Consider the following 26,369-nt stretch of genomic DNA (forward strand, 5'->3'; position numbering starts at 1 on the left):
CCGATTGGTTAATATGCTAACCCATAGCCAGAACAGTTCAATAACGATACCATGGGTTTTCCTTGGTCAGTTAACCAATATATTTGGTTTGCTTAGAACCAAAGCAACTGACTAAGCACCCCTCGTGAAACCAGAACCTTGGAATCGAACCAAAATCGAAACTGTAGTCAACATTTCTTAAATCAGAACTGGCTATTCGTGATTCAAGATTCAAAACAGTTTGGTTCCAGTTTAATTTTTTGGCACCGGGAACCGACCATTTTCACAGCGGTTCAAAACAGTGAACACCTTTGCTCTAAACCCTGAGAAATCGTCTCGAATCGTTCACTTCATTGGTGGCAACTCATCAAACAGTGCCACTGAACGGAGATAGTACTGTTTTTAAATTAGATTATTCAATAGTCCATTAATATTTATGAATTCACAAATAAAGCTTGATTACATTTTAATTATATGGGGTTGGTTCAGTGACATAGTTTTAATAGGTTCAACCGAGAGAGGAGGGTTATGATCACTACTAAGTCAATGTAGAACAAGAAATTGGGGTTTTAACATCATTACTACTACTAATTTCACCATCTCAACATGCATTTGGCATTAAAATGACATGAAGATCTATATGGAAATATAAAGGATGAAGGTCGAATCACATGAGATGTAAAGTTTACTTTTTTTCACTCTGAATTAATGTAGTAAACCTATATATATGCAAACTAAATTTCGATGATCAAGGACCTAGTAGAGAGAGATTAATGCAGTGCCAAGTAAATATGTAGGATTATTTGAAGATATATATTGATACTCACATTGTCCGTAGTGTATGTATCTTATTCGTGCCAATGAAGCAACAAAAATTGGTAACCGAAAAGGAAACTAAAACCAAAAGATATTGCCAAACAATGAACTCAAACTAAATTTCACTTCTACATAGAGTAGCTAAAAATATTTGGATATCATGTAAATGATTCTAGGATAAAAGCAAATATTTATCCTGTTGCAATTAATTGTAATTCCTTCTCAATTCTAAACAATTTCGGAACAATAAGAATCAAGAATTCATTGAAATACATAAACTGAAATAAACATAAAAACTATAATTGTACCATATATATAATATTTATACTTACGTTAATTAATTTGCTTAATTTTTGTGCCACCACTGTATTCGATCGATCACCATAATCGACCGAGACGAAGCTCTAAATCCACTTCTTCTTGGTGTTCATGATCTTCTACGCGCATCAGACTCGGATTCCCATGGGGAAAATTATCAGGCCTCCAAACAGGAAAAAAGCACTGCTCGTTATTTCCTGTTTGGAGGCCGGGGTTCACATGATAACCTGGTAAAAAACCCCGTATCAACGGATCTGGTTCTTGATTCTTCTCCTTGGCCTTCGCCTTCGCCTTGGCCTTTTCCTTGTCCTTCCTGTGTATGTTCATGTGGCCGCCTAGGGCTTGAGCGTTTGTGAACCCGCGCTTGCAGTAGGAACAGTCGTACGACCTCCCGTTGTGCTTATCACTTTCTGCTGTTGATGTGTCCGAATTGTTGCTCTTTTCTGGATCCATTTTTTGGATGGATTTTTTTTGTGAAGACTTGCAGTGAATGTAAGTCTTCTTAGGGTTGAAAATAGTAAGTTTTGTTAGGGTTTGAGAGAGGAATGAAGCCTTATAAATTAATTGTCTTTGTCTCTACTTGTATTAATATATAAATATCAGATACATCTCTTTTACTGTGTGTTTTCTAGCTTAATTTTTATTATCTGGCCGGCCACGAAAACCCTCTTTTTCTTTGATTTTTTTTTATATATGTGGTTGATAAGAAAATCGACTCATATACATTTTATATTTTTTGTTATCTTTTCTTGGAGTTGAAATGATTTTACAGTTTACAATTAACATTGAGACCTTAGAGTAATCTCTAATTGCTGCTTATTTTTATTTGTTTTTCATTTTGGGAGATTCATTAAGTGGAAATAGGTTGCAAATTGAAGTGATCACGAACTAAAACAGAAGATATTTTTTAATGATGCATCAAGTTGTAATTTCATAACGCAATTTTTGCGAAATCCAAAACGACATCGGTTAATGACTTAATGTCTTCAGATCAAGATGTCGATCATGGCGTTTCCGGCCGACCCTAATAGAAAACTAGACCCTCCTGGTTGAGTGGCGGTTGCAATTTTCTGCAACTAAATGTAACAAATTAAGGTTGCGGAACACTGTTTCACTTTGTCTAATTTAATGTAAGTATATTTTCAGGGCAAGATATTAACAAGACACTAAACTATATGAACATGAAATTATTCCTATTATTGTGTTTTTATTAATAATCTGCAATTCATCAATTAAATTATGACAGCTTAGGTACTGAGAATTAATAGATGTAACACATACGAATTATTAAATAGCGATCTAAATAACATTAACATATGCCTAGCTAGTTATGAGTTATGCTTAGCTTCACTAAAAACAAACAGACGGCTATTACGCGGTCATGGAAGCTAAAAAGTCTCCATATTACTTTTTGACCATTTCTAGCTAACTAACTAATTAACTATATATGCTAATAATAAATAAGGGAAATAAATGCAATAAAAGACGGCAAATTTTCATTTTTTCTGCACAAAAGAAATTCAAGTTTGATATTTTTGGACAAAATAACAATGAAAAGAACGTAACTGGCTTTCTTGATAATGCCACCCACTACAAGAAAAACAGGCTTTCCCGAGCACCAAGTGCTCGGAAATATAAGGTAAAATGCTCGGAAAATCGAGATATACCGAGCACTTTCCTAGCACCGAGAGTGCTCGGCTTTCGCTTCGTCGGAATTTTTATCCGAGCAATTAGTGTGCTCGCTCAATTCGAGCACCAGTTTGTGCTCGAAAATTTCCGAGCACATATCAAGTGCTCGGTATTGTCCGAGCACTTTGGGACAATGGAATAGTTCCGAGCACATATCAAGTGCTCGGTATTTTCCGAGCACTTTGGGACAATGATAGTTCCGAGCACTTTGGGGCAATGGAATAGTTCCGAGCACATCTTGGTGCTCGGCATTCATGCTTTTAAAAATATTATATTCTATATATTTTTTTTTTATTTTATTATTAATAAATTATATATTTTATTGTATTTTCCTAAATTAGGAGTATTAATTAAATAAATAAAGTAAACCAAATGGAAATGAATTATATTGAATTAAAATAAATTTTTTGTACAGTGCATTAGAATTTGAAATGCAAAAAATATATGAATTTGAATACATAGCATGATCCCGAGGACATGGACGAGAACAGCGAAACCTTGCTATGCATCTCAAATGGTAGCGCTTCAACGTCCCATAGTGCTAGCGATACGCGTATCCGCTTTCTCCCGCACCATTGCAACTTGCCTTCTTCATCTTCGCCATCCTCTCCTTATTCACCAGATGATATGTCGTCGCCTCTCCATTCGTCTTGAGGAAGTCCCCATAGGCAGTAACAAACTTCTCCAGACGAGTGGACTGGTAGAGATCAAAGTAGATCAAGTTCATATTGAACCCTTCAACCTAATTTCACAATTAAAGTTAGTTAAATCAATGAACTAATGTGACCTGCTCCAAAGTTTGTCTTTTAGTAAGTTCCCAACATAGCTGCCAAAAAGGAAACAAAGAACGTGTCAATGATTGTGTAATTCTTCGCTTATGAGTTCAAGTGAAGGATGTAAAGACGAAGGACGAGGAAGCCATCCATCATACAAGCCACCCTTCATGAATTCATCAACTTCCACAATTCTTCTGGTTGCAGCTAAAGAGAGTGAAGCTGCTAATTCTGCTGTAGTCTCTGTCAGCACTACTTAATTGATCAACAACAACAAACTTATTCTTGCATAGTTTTCACATTTCGTTGATCCAATAAATTAGTTACCGGTGACTTTCCGACAGCAACACCATAATTATTAGCAGCATCAACATCAACCTTATTGTATCCTACAGCCATGTTGCTGAAGGCAGTCCCTCCTGCTCTGCTCAATGCTCAGTCAACTGAAAAAAAAAAACAGTCCAAATCATCTCCAAAAATAGGTGTGTGTGAAGTTTACCTATCCAATAACTCCATCACACTTATTACCAATCAAAAGAAATGGTTTTCTTCTCCGTGCATATCTGCAATAAGCCAATAAAAGATCAAAATTCATGCAAAAGAAAAAAAAATGTGTTGAATAATAACAAAATGATAATAATGAATACCTGTTTTAGAAATAACCAACAAAATTTAGAAATAAATTCATCATTCTGAAATATCTAAAACCACACAAATCAACTTAGGGAACAAATACAGACAGATTATGAGCTAAATTCATCCCTATCCATGAAATAAGCCAATCCTTTCCCAACAAACTACAAATGTCAGCTGTATTTCAAACTGAAATGGACGGATATTGCATCTTATAATGATATACCTGTTTCAGAAGACTAGATTGAACAATCACCGAAATATATTACTGTGATTGAATCACTAACTGTATATACCTCCTGCATAGAAGAGAGAGAGCATTCCATATTTTCCAATCAAGACAAAAAATGCAGAATAAATCAAATTGAATCTCTAATTTTAGTTTAACCAAATCAATTTTACTAACTCAAGCCTAATATTGCAATATTCATCAATTCTATGCATACTGAGACCAAAAACAGATACTCCAAGGGAAATTAGGGTTACCTTGAAGCTTGAGAGAAACAGGCGGTGGAGAATGGTGGAGAGCGGCGGCGGTGGAAAAAGCGGAGAGAGAGCGGCGGCGGAACGAGGAGGCTTGGTGTTCGATTGTATGCGGCGGTGGAGAAAAGCAGAGAGCGGCGGGGCGAACGAGGAGGCTTGGTGTTCGATTGTGTGCAGAGGTGGAGAATAATAGAGATCGGCGGGGGAACGAGGAGGCTTGGTGTTCGATTGTGTGCGGCGGTGGAGAATAGTAGAGATCGGCGGCGGCGGTGTTCGTCGTTACCGAAATGCGGAGAGCGGCGGCGGAGCAAGGAGAGAGAGACCGGTGGTGGAGAGTTTAAACGCAGATTAAATTTTTAGTACTCATTTAACATTAAATTTGTTATTTACCAGTTAAATATAATTCTTCTTTATACTGCCGAGCACACTAACAGTGGTCGCTTATTAGTTATACTGTTAAAATAGGAAAAAACTGAAAAAGCTATTGCAGAATTCCAAGCACTTCAAAAGTGCTCGGGACATTCCAAGCACTTCAAAGGTGCTCGGTATCAATACTTCTCCCTAATTATTTTCATCCAAAATTTTGCAATGCCGAGCATATTTAGATTGCTCGCTTTAACGAATAATATTAGTTTATTTAATATTTTTATCCATACTGTTCAATTAAATTAATATTTTTTTTATAACTTCCGAGCACTTACATGGTGCTCGGCATTTTGCAAGCACAATATATGCTACTCGGATTTATTGCTTAAAAATATTTATATTTTATGTTCAAAATAAATTTTAATATTTATGGAGAATTATCCGCAAATTTTTATGTATGCAAATTTTCCGAGATATTTCTATGTACTAATAAAAAATATTGACATGTTTTTAAACTATTGTTGTGGTTAAATAATTAAAAATTATATTTTTTTATAACTTCCAAGCACTTATATAGTGCTCGGCCTTTTCCAAGCACAAGTAGAAGTGCTTGGTATTTTCCGAGCACAGGTAAAGATGCTCGGTGGTTTTATAGATTATTTAATGGGAGATGCAATTGCGTTCGATATCAAGACCAACTTTTTCAATGAAACTAATCATTCTCACAAAAACCTGAACCAAATAATTTGTTTATAATCGGTATCAACCGTGCGGGCTACCACGAGCGAGGGGTTTCACGGCGCTATTTCACGCCATTTCGGAACGACGATTTTTTTTTAAAAAAATTGTAATACATTTTCTATTTTTAATTACCTTCATTGTTCTTCTATAATTTAAGTATTATAATCATATTTGTATTTTAAACTATGTGTCTTAATTTAAGTATTATAATCATATTTGTATTTTAAACTATGTGACACATTTCCGAGCACAAGTATATGTGCTCGGTAATTTCCGACCACATGTGTAAGTACTCGGTATTTTCCGAGCACGAGTAGGAGTGCTCGGTAATTTCCAACCACATTTGTAGGTACTCGGTATTTTCCGAGCACGAGTAAGAGTGCTCGGTATTCTTTATACATGGTTTATAATTGGTGGCGTAGTTGATACAATTGCGTTCGATATCAAGACCGACTTTTTCAATGAAACTAATCATTCTCACAAAAACCTAAACCAAATAATTTGTTTATGATCGGTATCAACCGTGCGGGCTACCACGAGCAGAGGTTTCACGGCTCTACTTCACGCCATTTCGGAATGACTATTTTTTTTAAAAAAAATTGTAATACATTTTCTATCTTTAATTACCTTCATTATTCTTCTATACTTGTAGTTATTATAATTATATTTGTATTTTAAACTATGTGACACATTTCCGAGCACAAGTATATGTGCTCGGTAATTTCCGACCACATGTTTAAGTACTCGGTATTTTCCGAGCACGAGTAAGAGTGCTCGGTAATTTCCGACCACATGTGTAGGTACTCGGTATTTTCCGAGCACGAGTAAGAGTGCTCGGTGTTCTTTATACATGGTTTATAATTGGTGGCGTAGTTGATACAATTGTGTTCGATACCAAGACCGACTTTTTCAATGAAACTAATCATTCTCACAAAAACCTAAACCAAATAATTTGTTTATGATCGGTATCAACCGTGCGGGCTACCACGAGCAGAGGGTTTCACGGCTCTACTTCACGCCATTTCGGAATGACTATTTTTTTTAAAAAAAATTGTAATACATTTTCTATCTTTAATTACCTTCATTATTCTTCTATACTTGTAGTTATTATAATTATATTTGTATTTTAAACTATGTCACAAATTTCCGAGCACGTGTAAAAGTGCTTGCTAAGTTGCCGAGCACAAGTATATGTACTCGGTAATATTCGAGCACAATTGAGATTGCTCGCTGGTGTGCCGAGCACAAGTTAATGTAATCGTTAGGTTTGCCGAGCACGAGTAAATGTGCTCGGTAATTTGCCGAGCACGAGTAAATGTGCTCGGTAATTTTCCGAGCAAAGGTTAATTGCTCGGTAATTTCCGAGCACGAATATGGTGCTTGGAAATTGTTGGTCGGGAAACAGTGTTTTTTTTGTAGTGACCACTGATAATTTGTTACTATTTCCTCAACAAATTTGCGTACGACCATATATTAAAATTTGAATCGCAATTAAATAAATATATATATATATATATATATTGGTTTTATTCATTAGCTAATAGCTAGGACAATATATATATTTATATATGCATGACCAATTGTAACCAATTTATTCGATTAAACAATACCCCCACCAATCTATCTTAGAACAGTTAAGAGTTATACTCAACCTAAATAATAATCGACACATTTGGAGGCTATGCGATATTTTTTACTCATTTTATTAAGTATTGCTTCATTGGAAATAACATCATTGTATTTATTCTTTATTTATTAATAGTAATACTATCCAATATTTTTTCCTATACAGCTATCCAATCTTATATTAAGTCAACTAGTATTTCCTCACTTCCAGAATAGTAGAGACATTTCTTTTCGGTAGACAGATTAAGAAAATGATGTGTAATGAGTATTAAATAATAAGATAAGAAAGTAAGAAAGAAGGAAAGTAAGTGAGAAAAAATATGTTAACTTTCACTAAAAAGAAAAATGACTCCACTACTATGAAACGTACGAAAATAGCAAAACAACTTCACTACTATGGAACTGAAAGAGTACTTAATTCGAGAGTTAGAATTCAATTTTTAAAATTTTTTAGTTAGAACCCAAATTTCTTTTAGCTATCATGCAGCCATATTTAATTAGATGCATTCAAACTGCATCCAGAGATAATACCGGATATAACATCTTGTCTTGTTAATAGTCATGGCTAAAACAATCTACTAATTAACTTTTATTCATGAAAAAATCCCCAAAATTTAAGAGATTCCACGAATGAAAGTCGATAAATTTTTGAATTTCAATATTCACATGATATGGTGTTGCACGATTCTAGAATAAAAGACTTGATTTGTTATTATCCACTGCGAATATGGCAAAATATATGCCATATTTCAAATTAGAAGTTTAGATTAGATGTGCACAAGGGTGTATCGTTAATGGTCTATGTCTAGTGCAATATCGAGCCACAAGTTTTATATACTACCATGTCTTGGTTTGTTTGGTGAAATTTTTAAATCTCTCCGTTTTAGAGAGTTTGTTACAAATTTTCATTTTTATCCATTCTATAAATTTTTTCATATTTGACTTTGACCATTTTAAAAATAGATTCTATATTCTACTAAATCATTTAGACTCATATTTTATTATTATAAAATTAATATACATAAAAAATTAGATCTTACATTTCACTAACTTTTTTAATTTACTTTCCATTATACTTTTTAAAATCTATACCATGTCAAATATTGTAAACTTATGGGATGTATAGAGTGTGATATATTTTTATCTTTTGATGTTTAGCACTAAATTTATTTCAAGATGACCACAAATTTACCATCTCATATCTCCATAATGTAAACAGTAAATCTGATCCCTACAAATTTGAGTTTATAAAATAAAGATACTCCTAAAATTTACGTATCGAATTTTTCTCTTTAGCTCCTTTTCTGCATTCTTGTTATGTAAGATTATAAAGTAGGCCCAAATCCCATAAAAGCCCAATAAGCATTTGGTCTGAAGCGATAGTAGATGGTTCCTTTCCTTTTTTTTTATTTTTTTTATTTTTTTTTTATTTTAATGGCAACTTTTAAGCTAACTAATGACAGAATACTGTATACATGAATCAAATAACTAATTCTTTTATCTCATCTTATTTCCAAAAAAAATCTTTATCTCATGCTTATACCTTTGTTCATTAAAAATAATAGTAACTATTTTTATTTAAGGTCGTCCCTTAAAAATATTTTTTTTTAAAAATTTTCTGTTTTAGGACGGGAGCCCCACAATCAACTAACACAATTTCTACTATTTGTTCTCTTCTTGTCTCTTACTTTATCCATTCTTTTTCAGCTTTCTCTTACTTTATCCATTTTTCTTTTCCGCTCACTTACTTTACCAATTCTTCTATTATTCATAGGTCTCGGAATCGGAATCAGTTGGTTCCGGTTCGAAACCGGCCGAATAAGAACTGGTTGCTTCCGATATCAAATAAACACATAAAAACTACAAATCAACAAGATAATAATATTCATCATTCAATTCCTAAAAATTCAATAAATATCTAAAAAAATCTGACACCTAAAATATTCAATAAATCAATACCTCAAATTCAAAGTAGCACACAAGAAAAGTTAAGAATACAAGTATACAACAATTAATGTTATATCCAAATCCAACCTAAAATTTGAATTAGGGTATTTTGTGTATTAGTATCATTTCGGAATTAGGGTACATATTATTAGTAGCATTTAGGAATTAGGGGGTGGGCGGCGTGAGTGGAAATTTAGCATTTAGGAATTTGGGTAATTTGTTTATTTGATTTTATTAAAAATGTAAATGTTATTTAAATCTGAAATTGAAATTGATATAATTTGGTTCCGGTAAGAACCGGTCAATTCCGGGTAGAACCAGAACCAATATTTTTTTAAAAACTGGAACTGGTCCCTCAAATACACGGCTGGTTCAAATTCCAGTTATCTGAGAACCAGTTGGCCTACTTTTAATATACTACTCCCTTCGTCCTTCATTAGTTCATTATGTGTCTCATTTTTCATTTTGGTCCATCCGTTATTCATTGTCTCACTTCACTTTTACCACTTTTAGTAATGGATCATACATTCTATTAACTCATTTCTCTTCACATTATGTTATACTCCCTCAGTACACTTTAAGAGTCCCAATTAACCATATATGAGTGTCCTACTTTAGGAGTCCCAATTGAATTATTCCATAAATGGTAATATGCCTCTCATTCCACTAACCCTTTCCGCTCACATTTTATTGTAAAACTAATATAAAAGTAGGACTCACATTCTATTGTCTTTTTTCACCAACTTTTCTTTACATTTCTTAAAACTTGTGTTGAACTCAAATGAGACTCCTAAAGTGGAGGGAATAAAACTAATATTCCCCCGTCCCACAAAGATGTCACACTTGTGAGATGATACGAGATTTTAGGAGGTTTTGTTTTATTTATTAGGTGAAAAGAGAAAATATAATATTTATATTATTGTGAGAGGACAACTTTTTCAGAAAATAGAAATGTAACATCTTTAAAAAGATAAATTAAAAATAAAATTGAAATATTTTTTATGAGATGAAGTTAGTATAAAGAATTCACACTATCACTAATTTTTTCTAACTAACTTTTGTATAGAATTTACGAAGTGGAACACATGTCAAAAGGTAAATGAAGTACTCCATGAATTAATTTTATTTAATCAGTAATTTGGTTTTTCCTGAATAGCATCGCTCAGAGTTGTTTACCTCGTGGGTTTTATAGTACCACCATTAATGAAACTGGACTTTTCGAAATATGGTCGCAACTGCATCCATTAAAGTTATTAAAGTCATGTCACATCTAGAAATGACTAATTATTCTATTCAAAATCCCTAAATTTAAAATAAAAAAAAAATTAATTCACTATTATCATCGGATACCCTGGCACTCGAAACAACCACAACATCTACCAAATTAACACTCCCACAGCCACATCCTCTACCAAATTAAGCAAACTATTTTCTTTTATACAATACTCCCTCGTCCCAGAAAGATTGTCCCAATTCATTTTTTACACTCGTTTTATAAAAATAATAATTAATAGGTAAAGTTGAAAGATAGTAAAATAAGAGAAAGAATAATGTAGGTAAGACTATTCTCTATATTATTCTTCCTTTTATTTTACTTTCTCTCTACTTTAACTATTTATTATTATTTTTGCAAAATAAGTGCAAAAAATAAACTGGGATACTCTTTCTGGGACGGAGAGAGTATGTAGCTTGTTTTACATTGGACCCTAAACTTTGATTTATGATGTCTTGTCATTATAAATAAAAATACCACTTCTAACTATAAATTACCATTATATGCATATCCACTCCTTAGGGCATCCACAATGGGACGCTTTAAGCGACGCCCTATGCACCGCCACATCAGCATTTTATCCTCCTCCTATTCCACCTGCAGTGGGGCGGACTATAGCCCGCCCTAAGCGACGCCCTAAGCATTTCACTATTTTGTATCTATATTTTTATGTTTGCAAATGTAAATAAAAATAATAAACAAATAAAAACAACACAATTAAAGGGAAATTCTATTTTTATTTAATTAAAAAAAAAGTTACAAAATAAGAAATAAAAAAAAGCACTAAATACAAAAAAGGAGGCTAGTCTAGAGAAGTCCCAACTTGCGGCTGAGGCCATCGATCATCCGCTGGATGCCCTCGATTTGAGCCGGGTTGGTCGCCTGTATGAGGGCGGTGTGCGCGTCCAACAACGTCCGGTAGTCGGAGGAGGCCGCCAAATCCGCGTACGCATGGGCCGCGGTCGAAGTCGCGGACGACGTCGAACTCGGGGTCGGCGACGGGGCTTGGTCAGGCGGCGCGACGGAGGAGGATGTGGCCTTGCCCTTGCCCTTGCCCTTGGCAGCCTTGACGCCAGGGGGACGCCGGGAGGACATCGTTGTGCCAGAACTCTCATCCTCGAACACCGGACTGTTGAGGTCCATCGGAGACGCGCCGCTATCGCTACTTGTATAATCATTGATGGTGCGCTTCGACGCCCTCCTCCTCGCCGCCGTCGATTGGGGAATCACTCCACCAACGAACTTCTGCTTGTCCCTCAAGAGCGCCCAGGACTGGTAGTGCTTGAAATCGCCGTACAATGAAATGTACGACTGCATCGCTTTGTCCCGCACATCCGCAAGACTCTCGCCACTGGCCTGCTCCCTCTCGCACTTCTCGTACTCCGCCGCGAATAAATTTACCTGCTTCTTTATTTGATCCCAGTGCTTGCGGAGCTGCTCCCTGTGGCGCTTGTACACGTTCGCCGGCTTGGCCGCGTTGTATTTCTCGGCGATGCGCTCCCAATACGCAGTCACCCTTTGGTTGTTGGCGTACACCGGATCCTCCGAAACATCAATCCAACATCTCGTCAAGACGATGGATTCGGGGTCGGAGTAGTTCGTCCTTCCCGAGGCGAACTCTTCACATACCTCCGTTGTAGGCAACTTCTGGGCTCGTGCCTTGGTCCGCTTCTTCTTGGTGGCGGACCCAGAAGCGGCGGCGGCGGAGGGAGCGGCGGCGGCGGGCCGGCCGCGAGGTGCGCGGCGGCGGAGGGGCGGTGTGGAGACGGTTCCATGTTGGACAGCCCGTATGAGTCGGTGGAAAAGTCGGGATCGTACTCGGCGTTGGTGTCGAATGGCCGGTATTCGTCGGGTTCTGTACCCGGCCATCGTGCACCACCGAACATCGGACTATTCGGATAATCTCTGGAATCTATTTTGCTTGAAAATGTAGTGAATTTGATGAGAGTGAAGTGAGAAAAATGAAGTGTGAAAAATGAAGTGAAAGAGGAATATATAGGTTTTGAAAATTTAATAAAATTTTAAAAAAAAACTAAACCGCGTCGCATCGTCCGTGCCCCATCGTCCGCATCGTCCGCCACTCCGCCTCGTCCACAGTGGCGGACGATGCGACGGACGATGGGTATCCTCCGCGCATCGTCCGCGGACGATGGGTTACCCATCGCCCGCCCCATTGCGGATGCCCTTAGTGCAGAATCGCAAAACTAGACTAAATATATTAGAGTTTTTAGATCTAGTATTTTATAGATGAAATGCGCAAATGTATAAATTATTTTCACCTTTATCACGAGCATATTTTACTTCAGGCCAAAGCAAATAAGTCATAACGTATTAGGAGGATTCAACTTAATTTCAGAATATATTACTTCATTCCAGTAGGTTTTTACTTCATTTTAATAGGATTATTACTTTATTCCAGTACGGACAAACGGTTTTGCCGTCGCGTACCGTTCTTTCTCTCTGCAATGTCTATTATCGCCGCCACGACACTGATAACAAAATGGAATGATAGTCTAATAGAATGGTTTAATAAGCACATAGAATGATGTAATAAACTATTTGAATGAAGTATGTGTAGAAGCATTTGAAGTCCTACTGGATGGAAGTAAGAACCTTGTCCAATGAAGTAATAACGTTTTCGAATGAAGTAATAACCTACTGGAATGAATTGTATTTTATAAAGTGAATAAAGTAAAAACCAAGTTCAATAAATTCGAATGAAGTATGTGTTGAATCATTTCAAAACCTATTCGAAGTAAGTAAAAACGTACTGTAGTTTCAAGGTTTTACGTACCGTAATAAAGTAATAAACCTACTACAATGAAGTAAAATGAGCTTGTAATGAAGACCGAAATAATTTACACATTAGCACATCTCATCAAAAAACTAGATCTAATGGTCTTAATTTGATCTTTAATTTGGTGTTTAAAATTAATTTGACATTGATCGCAATTCTCTAACTAGATGCATGGAGTATGGAAAATCATTTAAAGTTTCTAAAGAAAAGGTATTATTCTCATCAAAAATATATTTTTATAACCTTTTTCTTTAGAAAATCTAAACGTGTTTCTGTAATTTATGTACTCCCTCCGCCCCAAGATAAGTGACCTACTTTTTTTGGGCACTGGATTTAAGGCATGGTATTTAAATAAGTTAAAATGGAGAGAGTAAAGTATGAGAGAGAGAAAAGTAGAGGAGAGAAGAGAGAATAAAGTAGGTGGAGAATAAAGTAAGAGAGATGAATTTTTGCTAAAAATGGAAATAGGTCACTTATAGTGGAACACCTCAAAAAGGAATACAAGTCACTTATCTTAGAACGGAGGAAGTATTAAATTAGAAGGGAGACATCATATACTTTTATCCGTCTTAAATTTATTGGTAGGATAGGATATGCCAAATCGCATTACCATAAAGAGGTGAACAAGAATTTCACACATAAAAGATGGGCCTATTTATTTATTCTACATCAAAATTTATACTACTTTCAATAGGGATACGGTGATGCTCATAAAAAGAGGCAAACAATATTTATGTCGGTTCTACCGATATAAGCAAAAAGAAAGAGAAAATAAATTAAGGTAAATAATACTTTCTCGGTTCTTTTAAATATTGACCGCATTTGCTATTTTGGAATGTCCTTTTAAATAGATCAATTTTATTTAAAATAATGATCACATTTGTTATTTTGGGATGTCCCTTCAAAATAAATTAATAGGAGTACTATTTATGAAAAAATATTCTCTCTATTGAGATGAGTCTCATTCTCCGCTAGCAAAATCACTTTTTTTCTTTTATCTCTCTTACTTTACCAATTGTGCATTAAAACTTACGTCATTTTAAATATTTTCTATTTTTTAGAGACATAGTGAGTATTATGTATTTATTTCAATTTTATTTGTAATCATCCCTTTTTACGTAATTCAAATAATTATTTTTCATTCTTTTTCCTTATATTTGATCTTCACAAATGATCTTTGAAGTATATATAGTTCTAACGCATCCTTCTTCCTTTTTAAAGTATATGCTTCCAACGTTTTTTCATTGATTATATCATTTTGTTATTTTCATCCGTTCCTCATTAACTATTTTATTTTATTTTTACTATTTTTACTAAGTAAACTTCATATTCTACTAAAATTAATTAATTTTTACTAATTAATACTCCACCTGTCTTATAATAATATGCATTTTTAGTCGGACACGAGTTTTAATGAACAATCATTGGTAAAGTAAGAAAAGTTGAAAGTAAAAGTAATTAAAATATTGTTAATGGAGAATGAATCTTATTTCATGAGAGAATAAAGAATTTTCAAATTAAAAAAATGCATATTCTTGTGGTACATACTATAAAGAAAAAAAGTATATATTCTTGTATAACGGAGGAAATAATAGATCATAGAAATATTAGGTGAATAGTCAAAATTTTGAGAAATCATAGAATCCAAGAATCGGGAAATGGAGGAACAAAAATTGCAGATTCCAAAACTTATTCCCAAAAATACATAGAACATCAAAAACAAAGTCATTATAAAAAAAAATAAAAAAAATTGTGGCCACCTACTATTGCAGACTCAAGAGTCAAGAATACCAAAAAAGATAAACCATGGCCACAGCTTAATTTATAATTCTTGCCTTCCTTGCTGCTTCGGACATCTTGATAGCGTCTTCATCTCCTGAGCTACGTAAATTGCTTTGGATTTACAGTTTGTGTACGTGTACGTCTTCTTCAAGGAACTAATAAAACTCGAGTATTTTTTGCAGCTTTATCGTCTCAAATCTTCTTCAGCTCATGCTCTCAGTGGGAAGGCCATAAAGAATCATTTTTGTAAAAAAAGTGATATATTTGTGCATTAGTAAAAGTCAAAATCTTCTATGTAATAAAAAATATACTTGCTCGAAATTCTTGATAATAATGCTTACTCCCTCCCTCCGTCAATAAGATTTAGGAGTCCCGGTTTACCATTTTAGTTAGTCCACTATTATGAGTTATGGTTCACTTTTACTATAAATGGGTAGGTACATCACATTTTCCATTAACTCACTCCATTCACATTTTATTATAAAATAAATAGTACTATATAAAAATGAATCTCACATTCTACTATTTTCTCCCACTCACTTTCCTTTATAGTGATTAAAACTCGTGCCGAACTCAACTGAGACTCCTAAGACTACCCACATTTACAACCCTCACTCAACCCAACCTCAATAAACTTTTTAATAAAATATTTATTTCTCTTTCATCAACATAAACAACCCTCAATTTAATACTCCCTTCGTCCGTGAAAATGTTTCCCAATTTTGTCGTTTTGGTCCGTCCGCGAAATAATTATCCACTATGCTTCCATTTTTGATAATGGAGTTCACTTTCCACTAAGGCACTAACTCATACACTCACATTCTATTATAAAATTAATACTCCATATAAATGTGGAATACACGTTCCTAGGCCTGCTTAACCGGCCGGTTCCGGTTCTATCTGGTCAGGTTTGACTGGGTACCCGATTACAAATTTTCATGAATTCTGGAATCGGAACAGACCGGTTCTGGTTTGGAACTGACGGTTCTTACTCGGCCGATTCTAGTTATGAACTGGATCTGATTTGTAGTTTTAATTTTATTTTTTTTGAATTATTCAACATCTAGAATTATAGCAATTTATACCTAAAAATTCAAAGAAACACATAAAAATACAAATCGATAAGATAACAATATTCATCATTCAATATTCCAATACCTAAAAACAATAATTCAATAAATATTTAAGAAGTATAACACCTAAAAATTAAAATCAACACACGACAAAATACTAACAAGTATACACCCAAACAAATGCAGCACCATACACACACACAACATCTTAAACACATACACATAGCAGCTATACATACACACAACACCTTAAACAAACACACACACAAAGCATGTTACACGCACACACACAGCCTCAACACTGACAAACAAACGACAAATACACACACACAGCCCTATAAGATAATTGGATACTAATTAATACTCCCTCTATCCCATTAGAAATGAAACATTTTCCTTTTTGGTATGTCCCATTAAAAATGAAACGTTTCTAAAAATGGAAACAATACTCTCTCTACTTTTTCTTCTCTCTTACTTAACTCTCTCTTTATTAACTCACAAAACAACACTACATAAAATCCCGTGCCGAAAAGCAAATGTTGCATATTTAATGGGACAGAGGGAGTATCTTATAAAATCTAAAATTGAAAATCTAAAACTGATTTATTATTCGGTTCCGTGTAAGAACCGGAATCGGAATTTTTGCGAACATTAGATCGGTACCGGAACCGAAACCAAAAAATCGATTCCCGATTCCTCAATTACCCGGTCGGTTCCGGTTCTGATTCCGGATACCCGAGAATCGGAGAACCGATTAAGCAGGCCTACACGTTCCACTAACTTTTCCAGGTAAGAACCGGAAAAGTCTAAAAGTGAAAATCTAAAATTGATTTATTATTTGGTTCCGGGTAAGAACCGGAACCGGAACCGTAATTTTCGCGAACATTAGAATCGGTACCGAAACTAGAACCGGAACCAGAAAATCGATTCCCAGTTCCTCAATTACTCGGTCGGTTTCGATTCTGATTCAGGGTACCCGAGAACCGATAAAGCAGGCCTACACGTCCCACTAACTTTTTCACTCACTTTTCTTCACATACCTTAAAACACGTGCCGAATAAAGTGTGGATGACATTTTGCGGATGGAGGGGATATATAAATGTGGAACATACATTCCACTAACTTTTTTCACTCACTTTTCTTCGCCGAGTCAAATGTAAACAATATTTTGCGGACGGAGGGAGTATACCTTTCACTCCCATTAATGACCTCAACTCAACCTTGATAAAATATTTTCCACCTTACGTATTCTTCATAAATAATTAATTTGTTATTAATTTTAATATATTGTATACGTATAATTTTTTTTATAAATTTAATTAAATATAATTTACAATTACGAAAATAAGAGAAATGAAATGCAATATATTACATAAAATAAGATGAGTGTGGGTGGTTTAGAGGATTTTGATAATTTTGAAATCAAAATAAATAATTTGGATGATTTTGGATCTATAAATTTCTAGAATGCTTAATAACAACGCAAAGAAATTTATGGAAGAAAATAACTTGGATAGTGAACAAATTCAATAAAAAATATTATATAAATCAGATAAATAAATTTATTAATGAAAGTAAAAAGCTTATATGAAATTAAAAAAAGTGAATACCAATTTCTCATAAAAAAAAGAGAAAAAGAAAAAGAAAAAGTAGTGGAAAGAATGCCACATCACAAAACAATCTCCACTCATTCAACCTAAATCGGCTGACTAACAATAGTATTTCTCAATAATGTGACTAATTTCATCTCTATTTATTTTTATTTAATGACCTCTTCCGCAGTGTTGTCAATATGGGGTAGCGTAATAGCGGACAAAGAGGGTATCTTCTTTGTTGGCTAAATGTCAAATTTTAAGCAAAACATGTGATATTTGTAAGAGATTAAAGTGAGAGGGTCCCATGCTGTCGTTAATAACAAAGTAGGGCGTGCGGTGCTTAAAACGCCCAAATTTATAAACTAAACGCAATACTTTTGCCGATCCTTTTTTATGTTTTATTCATTTCTTTTTAAACACTTTTTGTATTCTATTAAACAGGCAAATACTCAAAAGGGCGTATGTGTATATTGTTGACTTTAATTATTAGTGAATTTTTAAATGCAAGAATTTGTGGAGTAGTTAATAAGCGGTGCTTAAAACGCACGAATTTAGAGTTCCTATATTTATAATTGAATAGGATTGTTGAGTATTTTGGCACATCTTTTTTATTCTTTTAAAAAGTCATGATACTAGTATAAAATTCAATTAAAAATATAGGAATTCTATTTATAATAAAACTACTAATTAATAATAACTAATTATGACCATCATTCCCCAAATAAAAGGATTACGTATAAAATAATTTAAACTAAACTATACTAACACCAAGTCTAGCTCGTCTGAAATTGTTAATCTTACAAAAAAAAAAAAAAAAACATATTAATTATTAAAGAAAGCTATTTCCAAGCGTGAAATTGTTAATCTTACAAAATAAAAAAAACATATTAATTATTAAAGAAAGCTATTTCCAAACGCAAAGTATCTTAGAATAGAAAATAGTACACCTCCGTCTCAACTAAGTTGAATCATATTCTTTTCTTGGATATCTTAATTAAGTTGAGTCATTTCTTTTTTTTAAAAATAAAAAATAAAACATATAATTATTATTTTATTCATCACATATTTTACTCTCTCTTTATCTTTCCTACTTTATCCTCTCTCCTACTTCTCAACATAATTTCTTAATTTTTGTGTCCATAAGTTTTAACTCAACTTAGTTGGGACGGAGAAAGTATGTGATCGATTCCTTCTTGGCCCTTGTTTTGAGAAAAAAAATAATAAATCCCATCTACATTATTCTCTTTTATTTTAATGTTTCTTCATTTTAACTATTTATTATCATTTTCGTTAAACACGTATCAAATAGTAGTGGATAACTTAAATAGGGACAAATGAAATATTTTAAAAAATGTGAAAATTAAAATAAAATTAACTAGTATAATTTTTGTATTTAAATTCACTAGTATAAAGATGTATAATAGAATATTCTTATATGCAAATGCCTTTTTGAGTATTTTGCTGTTTCATAGAATATAAAAAGTGTTTAAAATGAAGTGAATAAAACATAAAAAAAAAAGGGTCGGCAGAAGTGCTACGTTTAAGTTCATAAATTTGTGCGATTTAAGCGCCGCACGTTCTGCTATGTTTTTAACGACAACAGAATCCTCTCCCAAAGTGAAGTGCAAACTATATCAATCATTTTCAATATATGCATTATTAAAATAAGTAATAAACTTACAAAAAATCAATCTTTATCATATATCACCATCATAGTCATCACTATCAATTTGAATCTAATCAATCTTTATCATATATATATATATATCACCATCATCGTCATCATTATCATTTTGAATACTTCCTCTACCTTAAACAGGGCCTTACTGAATGTTAGAAATTAATTATCTTTTCGTCTCCAAATTAAGATACTTTATCAAAAATATCCAGTTAGATATTTTAAAATAGGAAACAAAAGTTGAAAACACATAATACAAATCTCAAATTACTAGGCCATGTGTAAGGCGTGTTTGTCTAAGTTTATTTTAAAATATCTTGGTGCTTATAATAAATTATAAAATTATTTTTATAGAAATTAAAATACCATAAAATTATGAAAAAACGATAAATACTCAATAGGCATGAGGCATTGATAATATGTGGAACATTGAGCTATCTGGAGTTTAAAATTTCTTCTAAATGAATGAAAATGGCGTTTTGAATTGTAATAACTGGAGGTGGCAAATGTTGGGAGGGGCGTATAGAATAATAACAAAATGAGCATGACATAAATAGAGCAATATATACATCTAAATTTTTCGTGGCATCGACACTTTTCCGAAATTTTTGCTATTACAATTAGTAGGGACACACACTTCAATTATTGCAAACAGTAGAGAAAAATTCAAAATAGTCAAAACTTCAATTATTGCAAACAGTAGAGAAATTTTTTCGTGGCTCACAAATTTGACATGCACTCTCTATTATTTTTGGTGTGATTAAATGAGGAGTTCAATTAATTCTGCTTCTTCAAATACAATTGTTCAATTTGAAAGATTTCTTTTTTCATATTGAAGTCTTCAATTTGAATTTATTTTTTTCAACTATTAAAATTGACCTTATAATGGAAGGACCTTCTAAACATAAAAATGGGAATATTATCACCAGGCCGAAAATATTTGTGCTCAACCCATAATCATATTCATTCTGTTTCATTAAATGGAACGTTATCCTTTTTAGATTGTCCCATTAAAAACAAAATATTCCTAAAATAAAAATAACACCATCACTACTTTTTCCTCCCTATTTAAAACTTTCTCTTCAATAACTCACAAATCAACCCTATATAAATCACATGCCGAAAATTAAATGTTTCGTATTTAATTTTATTAGCATTGTACACAAGATCAAAAACAAAGCTTCAAACTTTCAACAATACGTACTTTTCCATTTAATTAAGAACTTATTCATACACATAATTATAATTAAAAAAGTTACAAAGAATGTATAATCTCTGTAACATTACAAACACAAGAACATCAAACCAAAGCATATGAAAATAATTGGTACGTACTCCTTATACTCTCTCAAGCAAGAATCTATGGAAGATTTTTGCAGGTCTTATCCTTATTGTCATTCATCTCCTGTTTGGAGAGCTTCTTAAGTCGAGCGAGGTGAAGATCGTTGTTCATCTTCCTCTTGTACATCTCCATGTACGAAATGGGCTCGTCCATCACTGCCTTCTCACCTTCTTCGATCTTCACCGGATAAACCTGGGCGTTTGGGGCTGGGTTCACGAATGTTGCTATGGATAATCTGCTGCTTTTCGAGTTCACAGCTACTTGGTGATCCGCACTCTTGAACCTCCCGTTGCTCAAGTACTAAATATATAGTTCAATTCAACGACCGTCAAAACCCTCTATATATATATACTCGCTCCGACTCATTGTTCAATACATTTTTCTTTTCTCAGACATCTTATTTTAACTTAACTCACAAAATAAGACTGCATAATATTTTAACCAAACAAGAAATGTATCTGTTGCAATTTGAAAAATGTCAATTAAATTAATGGCACCTTATTGTTGTTTAATATACATAAATCCACCACTCCCAAACTCACATATTTTAGTAGTAGTACTAGTTTTTTTTATGGAATTAATCAACATTAAATACAAAATGTTTCAATCTACAACTTTTAGATAAATTGTTGCAACGAATATGGAAAAAAAAAGTAAAAGAGAGAGAATAAGAAAAAACTTACATGACCATAATCGCCAAGATTGACAACAAAAGCACCCGGGACAGGTCGGACTGTGATCCATGTGTTGCCTCCATCCCGGGTCGCCTGAAGCCCGCCCACCTGATCTTGGAGCAGTAGAGTTATCAAACCCGGATCCGTATGCCGCTTTAGACCCAATGTGAGATCCGGGCGAGGGCATTTTGGGTAGAAATTGACAACTATTTTTTGATCCATGTCAATGCATGCTTTTGAGAGAGCATCCTTCTCAAGATCCATTGCTTGTGATAAAATCTCCAGTAATTTGCATCCCAAATCCATCACCTGTCGGCTGTATTCCTCCGTCGTCTCCCGCCACCCGCTCGGCTTGTCCGGCCATCGCGAGTAGTCCCGCGCCTCCACCGGGTAAGAAAAATATGTTACTATTTCCCGCCAGTCTTGTACGACTTCTCCCTTCAACCAATAGTTTATTTTTTTATTTAATTTCCAATAAGTAATTTGTTGATGAAAATAAAAACATTTTAATTGATAAATACAAAGATTTGTATGGCTACATAATGTTGCGTGCAAATCCGAGATTATTGACTTTAGATATTAACTACCCTACGATTAGATCTACCCATACTCTGTTAGTCCTAGTAAAATAGACTAATTTTATCATTTTAGGTCATTCCCTAAAATTAGATAAAGTCTAAACATGGAAAATTTTTACCAATTACACACCACTAATAATATGGACCCTACAATTTATTAACACTATTTCCACTACTTTTTTTTTTCTCTCTCTCTTTTTTATATACTTTTTTCCATCTCTTTTTTTACTAGTTACATATTAAACTCGTGTCATTTACAAGTTTATCTATTTTTTAGAACAGATGGGGTATTTGCAAGACATTATTGTAACTACTTACCAATCAAACTACGGTTCATCGTGAGATTAACTACTACTCCGTCTGTTCGCGATTTAAAATCTCATTTTGCTATTTCGGGATGTTCGTGATTTAATGTCCCAGTTGCTTTTAAACACCATTCCACTAACTCATTTTCTTAGTTTTTTTTTCACAAAATCAAACAATTTATCGAGTCCAAGTAAAACTATAAATGACGGACTGAAAGAGTAACATCGACTCTGCATTGGTAATTTTCCAAATACTATAATATTAAAAATAAAATAAAGCAGTACCTGAAGGTGGCTAGAGACGATGAAGCCACCTTTCTTGCCACCAGACATATCAAACCTAAGTTTCTCTTGAGAAGGCAAAGCAAAGAAGTCTAGAGCTAAACTTCTCATCCTTTCAACCACACTCAAATCCACACCATGATCAACCAACTGAAATATTCCCCACTCCTCACTCGCCACCACGATCTGTCGCCACGCCTCCTCCCTCTTCTCGATTCCGGCAAATGATATCACCGGAATCTCGTCGCTGAACTGGTCGTGTGCCACCTTAGGCCTCTCCTCTTCATCCCTCATGAATTTTGGGTGGAAAGAGCCAAGTTCTGCTTGCTCACAAGGAGAAATGTGCATTTCACCCATTTTTTTTTGTAGGAATATTTGAACTCATTTTTCAACTATATAAGATTTTCATTGGATTGTTATAAGGGGTCAGGAGGTGGAAAACGTGCTCTTGTCTGAGCCTAACTTTTTTTAGTACTATAATTAGTACTTAGTAGTTATGACTTCATTAAGGTTTACCTATTTTTTAGGACAGTTAGTAAATTTTGGCCCTAGTACTGGATGACTCAACTTAAAAATCTTCAAAATAAAATAAAAGTTGGTATTGTAATACTAACATAAATTGGTATGGTGTTGACATGGAATAGGGTAATTGAGTAATCAAAACAAACAGAAACGTAAAGAGACACAAATTTACGTGGTTCACCAACGTTGTATTGGCTATGTCTACGGACAAGAACGGAGAACATATTATATTATAATTGCGATTACATATTCCAGAGTTTTGTGTCACACATGATGGGTTAGGCACAATATGACTTATAGGAACCAATAAGCAACATAGCATACCATCTAGATTACAGAATTTTGTGCCCTTATTTAGCTAGCAGTAAACCATATAGATTCAAGGCATACTAACAAATGACATACCCGATACTCATTTTGTGAGTTCTGCTACTGCAAACTCAGTAGAGCATCGGGCTGAATCAGTGAGAGCCATTTGGGGCTCGAGTGAGATCAAGAATTGAAGTGTTGGAAGTAGCCGTTGGTGTCTAAGCGGTTATAACTAATTTTGGTTTCAATAAGTTTTAGTTAGTTTTCACACTCTTGTAATCGCACACACATACATAAGCTAGATGCTTAATTGTAGAAAAACAGAGAGCACACAAATACACACGCACTTTTGATAGAGGAGCCTAACTTGTGATTAGCCATAGGCGTTTCAATTGTAGAGTGTGAGAGTCTTGTTTGTGAGCTAGATCAATAAACTCTGATACACCTTCTCCGTGGACGTAGGCAAATTCATTACCGAACCACGTAAGCCACTGTGTGTTTTAATTTTCTTGTTCAACATCCGTGAGTGTGTGAGAATGGAGGTGCAACCACAACAAGTGGGGCCGTCTGTGGGAAGCGAGTTGAGCTTTCTTTGAGTGTCTTTTCTTTTTCTTGATTGGTTTCTGGGCGGATTGAGTTCAGAGGTCAGGGTTGATAAGCTGATCTTTGAAGAAGCACACCACCTGTTCGAGAAATGTCTACAACCAAGTTTGAGGTGGAGAAATTCACCGGTAAAAATGATTTTGGCCTATGGAGGCTGAAGATGAAGACAATATTGATGCAACAAGGGCTATGGGATATTCTGAAGGCCAATGATGATAGCGGTGGCAGTGAAGAAAAGAAGCTCGAGCTCGATGAGAAGGAAAAGGGGAGGCTGCTGGAGATGCAGTGCAAGGCCTACAACACCTTGATCTTGAACTTAACGGATAGGGTGCTGAGAGAGGTCTCGAAGGAGGAGACTGCAGTAGGTGTCTGGGCCAAATTGGAGTCCCTGTATATGACAAAGTCCCTTGCCAATCGCCTGCACCTGAAGCAGAAACTGCTGACCTTCAAGATTCAAGATGCAAAGAATATAGCAGATCAACTTGAAGAATTTGGGAAATGTATTGACGATCTTGAGAACATCGATGAACAAATTAAAGATGAGGACAAGGCATTGATGTTGTTAAATTCACTGCCTAAGAGCTATGAGCACTTTAAGGATGCAGTACTTGGATTTTACATGGTTTTAGAGGGTGGTTTTGTATGAATTTGAGCATATTTCGTCTATTATTAGGCGTGTTTATATCTACTTCACTATTATGTTGGTATGTTGACCATTTTGTTAAGAATGTGTAGAAAAAAGTACAAAATATGTGGATGTGCAGCAGCCTTGGTTTGAGACAATATTTACTAGATATTTTGAAGTCCAATCAGCCCCTATTACATATCAATCTCTTCGTCTTCGAAAGATCTTCGCGTGGGTATCTCGCACGCCTCAATCGAAGTTCGGTAGAAGAAGTTATGGCCGTTATACGAACATTGCGTTGTCTAGAAAATCTCACCCGGCCAGGTGAATTATTACCCTATAATTCCAGCCGGCCGGGTGGCGTAATTAAGCCTGCGAGACTCCAGAGAGTACCGAAGAATTCCCACCCGGTCGGGTGAATTTCCAGTGGATTAATTCCACCCGGCCGGGTCCGTCATTTTGGTGTTTTTTTAGAGCTGAAATGCAATTTTTTGAAGAGGAAATAAGAAGGAAGAATTAGGTCGATTCTAGGCATCCTCTACTGCCGTGAAACACACAACCCATCTCTCTCAAGCACTCTTGGAAGAAGATTGAAGATTCAAGCTCCAATTCCTCCGCCAATTGTACTCCGTATCATGTTTTCCATTGTTTTCTTCAGTTTAGACTTGTTTTCTTCCATGAATATGAGTAGCGAAACATCTTTTATGTAGAATTCTTGGTGAAGATGCATTGATTTATAGTTTTAATCCAATTGACTTCGTTTTTATCTTGGTCTTGCAATTGTTTGAATTATTCTTGTGCTTTTCCCTAACAATTGCTTGATCACCAATTGGGAGTGTAGGGTTTCTTAAAATAATCGGGAGATGAAATATTTAACCTTGAAAGAAGAATAATTCACACCTTAATTCAATAAAATTCGGGAGAGTTGAGGTTTTGAGTGGGATCTTTAATCTAATCGAACTATTAGGAGTTAGGTGTAAGAATTAGAAGGGGACTTCAATTATTACACCTAATCTACGGATTTCTCACCCCGGGAGGGGGTTTAATCTATATTTGTGATTGATTCAACAATTCTGGAGACTTTAAATGGTAAATTAGATTCAATTGGGTTAGGCTATGAGTTATGCATCGGATCCTTAAATTCTGCATATTTCTCTATCATTTTCTACAACTTGCTTGATTGTTTTCTTGTTTAAGTGCTTATTTTAATCTGATTTTATATGCTTTTAGTAGTTGTTAGTTTAAAACCAAAATTCTCGATCGTCTGGATAGTAGTTGAAATTTGTTCGTGGTACTTAGGTTTACACTAAATTGTCTCTGTGGGATACGATATACTCTTGCTTGCTGTTAGCTACAATAACCCTGTACACTTGCAGGTATTATTTGGGTAAAATAAAGTTGAGTCACAGTGCTTCTTGGGAGGGAATCCAAGAACACCTTTGAGGAAGTCCTTTCAGCCCTTAAGTTGAAGGATTCGCAGAGATCTACACCAAAGCAAGCTGATCCAGCTGTTGAGAGCCTATACCTCAAGAACAATGAAAAGAAGGGGGCCAAGAAGAA

At 34.6% G+C, this 26,369-nt stretch overlaps 3 protein-coding genes across 17 annotated transcripts; all 3 read right to left on the bottom strand.

Annotated features, from left to right (window-relative positions):
* Positions 1 to 1,173: 1,173 nt before the first annotated feature.
* On the bottom strand, positions 1,174 to 1,566 carry LOC125186188 (uncharacterized). The gene has a single exon (XM_048082538.1). It carries the CDS (start codon positions 1,564 to 1,566, stop codon positions 1,174 to 1,176), a length of 393 nt encoding a protein of 130 aa, XP_047938495.1.
* Positions 1,567 to 3,166: 1,600 nt separating this feature from the next.
* Positions 3,167 to 5,216, bottom strand: LOC125196837 (glycerate dehydrogenase HPR, peroxisomal-like). 15 transcript variants are annotated; one of them, XR_016135010.1, is made up of 6 exons: positions 4,695 to 5,215; positions 4,435 to 4,507; positions 4,104 to 4,138; positions 3,954 to 4,018; positions 3,590 to 3,628; positions 3,167 to 3,499 (listed from the first exon to the last, which is right to left on the bottom strand). XR_016135010.1 is itself a non-coding variant. In XM_089063645.1 (6 exons), the coding sequence occupies exons 4-6, from the start codon at positions 3,972 to 3,974 to the stop codon at positions 3,344 to 3,346; spliced, it is 267 nt and encodes an 88-aa protein (XP_088919771.1). In that variant the 5' UTR covers positions 3,975 to 4,018; positions 4,104 to 4,138; positions 4,435 to 4,507; positions 4,695 to 5,193; the 3' UTR covers positions 3,167 to 3,343. The 15 variants fall into 15 exon arrangements, 4 of the variants coding, with proteins under 4 accessions (XP_088919771.1, XP_088919774.1, XP_088919772.1 ...); XR_016135006.1 differs by adding an exon at positions 3,734 to 3,818 and having other exon boundaries at positions 3,167 to 3,628; positions 3,903 to 4,018; XR_016135003.1 differs by having other exon boundaries at positions 3,734 to 4,018; positions 4,695 to 5,204.
* A 15,541-nt stretch (positions 5,217 to 20,757) lies between these two features.
* On the bottom strand, positions 20,758 to 23,123 carry LOC125216273 (naringenin,2-oxoglutarate 3-dioxygenase-like). Its single transcript, XM_048117949.2, has 3 exons — positions 22,754 to 23,123; positions 21,595 to 22,023; positions 20,758 to 21,211 (listed from the first exon to the last, which is right to left on the bottom strand). Exons 1-3 carry the CDS (start codon positions 23,105 to 23,107, stop codon positions 20,930 to 20,932), a joined length of 1,065 nt encoding a protein of 354 aa, XP_047973906.1. The 5' UTR covers positions 23,108 to 23,123; the 3' UTR covers positions 20,758 to 20,929.
* Between the last annotated feature and the right edge of the window lie 3,246 nt (positions 23,124 to 26,369).

Source organism: Salvia hispanica, chromosome 2, assembly GCF_029641045.1.
Source record: "Salvia hispanica isolate PSC_SH4W2 chromosome 2, Shi_PSC_v1, whole genome shotgun sequence".
Classification (NCBI taxonomy): domain Eukaryota; kingdom Viridiplantae; phylum Streptophyta; class Magnoliopsida; order Lamiales; family Lamiaceae; genus Salvia; species Salvia hispanica.

Bases quoted from the DNA above. Each gene is read 5' to 3' on its own strand.
- LOC125186188 (XM_048082538.1), bottom strand. From the start codon at position 1,566: ATGGATCCAGAAAAGAGCAACAATTCGGACACATCAACAGCAGAAAGT.
- LOC125196837 (XM_089063648.1), bottom strand. From the start codon at position 3,974: ATGGCTGTAGGATACAATAAGGTTGATGTTGATGCTGCTAATAATTAT. The intron at 3,629-3,902 runs GTAACTAATTTA...CCTTTTTGGCAG, and splicing joins TTGCTGTCGGAAAGTCACCG to CTATGTTGGGAACTTACTAA. The intron at 3,500-3,589 runs GTCACATTAGTT...GATCTCTACCAG, and splicing joins AAAGACAAACTTTGGAGCAG to TCCACTCGTCTGGAGAAGTT.
- LOC125216273 (XM_048117949.2), bottom strand. From the start codon at position 23,107: ATGGGTGAAATGCACATTTCTCCTTGTGAGCAAGCAGAACTTGGCTCT. The intron at 22,024-22,753 runs GTACTGCTTTAT...TATTGGTTGAAG, and splicing joins TCGTCTCTAGCCACCTTCAG to GGAGAAGTCGTACAAGACTG. The intron at 21,212-21,594 runs GTAAGTTTTTTC...CTATATATTTAG, and splicing joins ATCTTGGCGATTATGGTCAT to TACTTGAGCAACGGGAGGTT.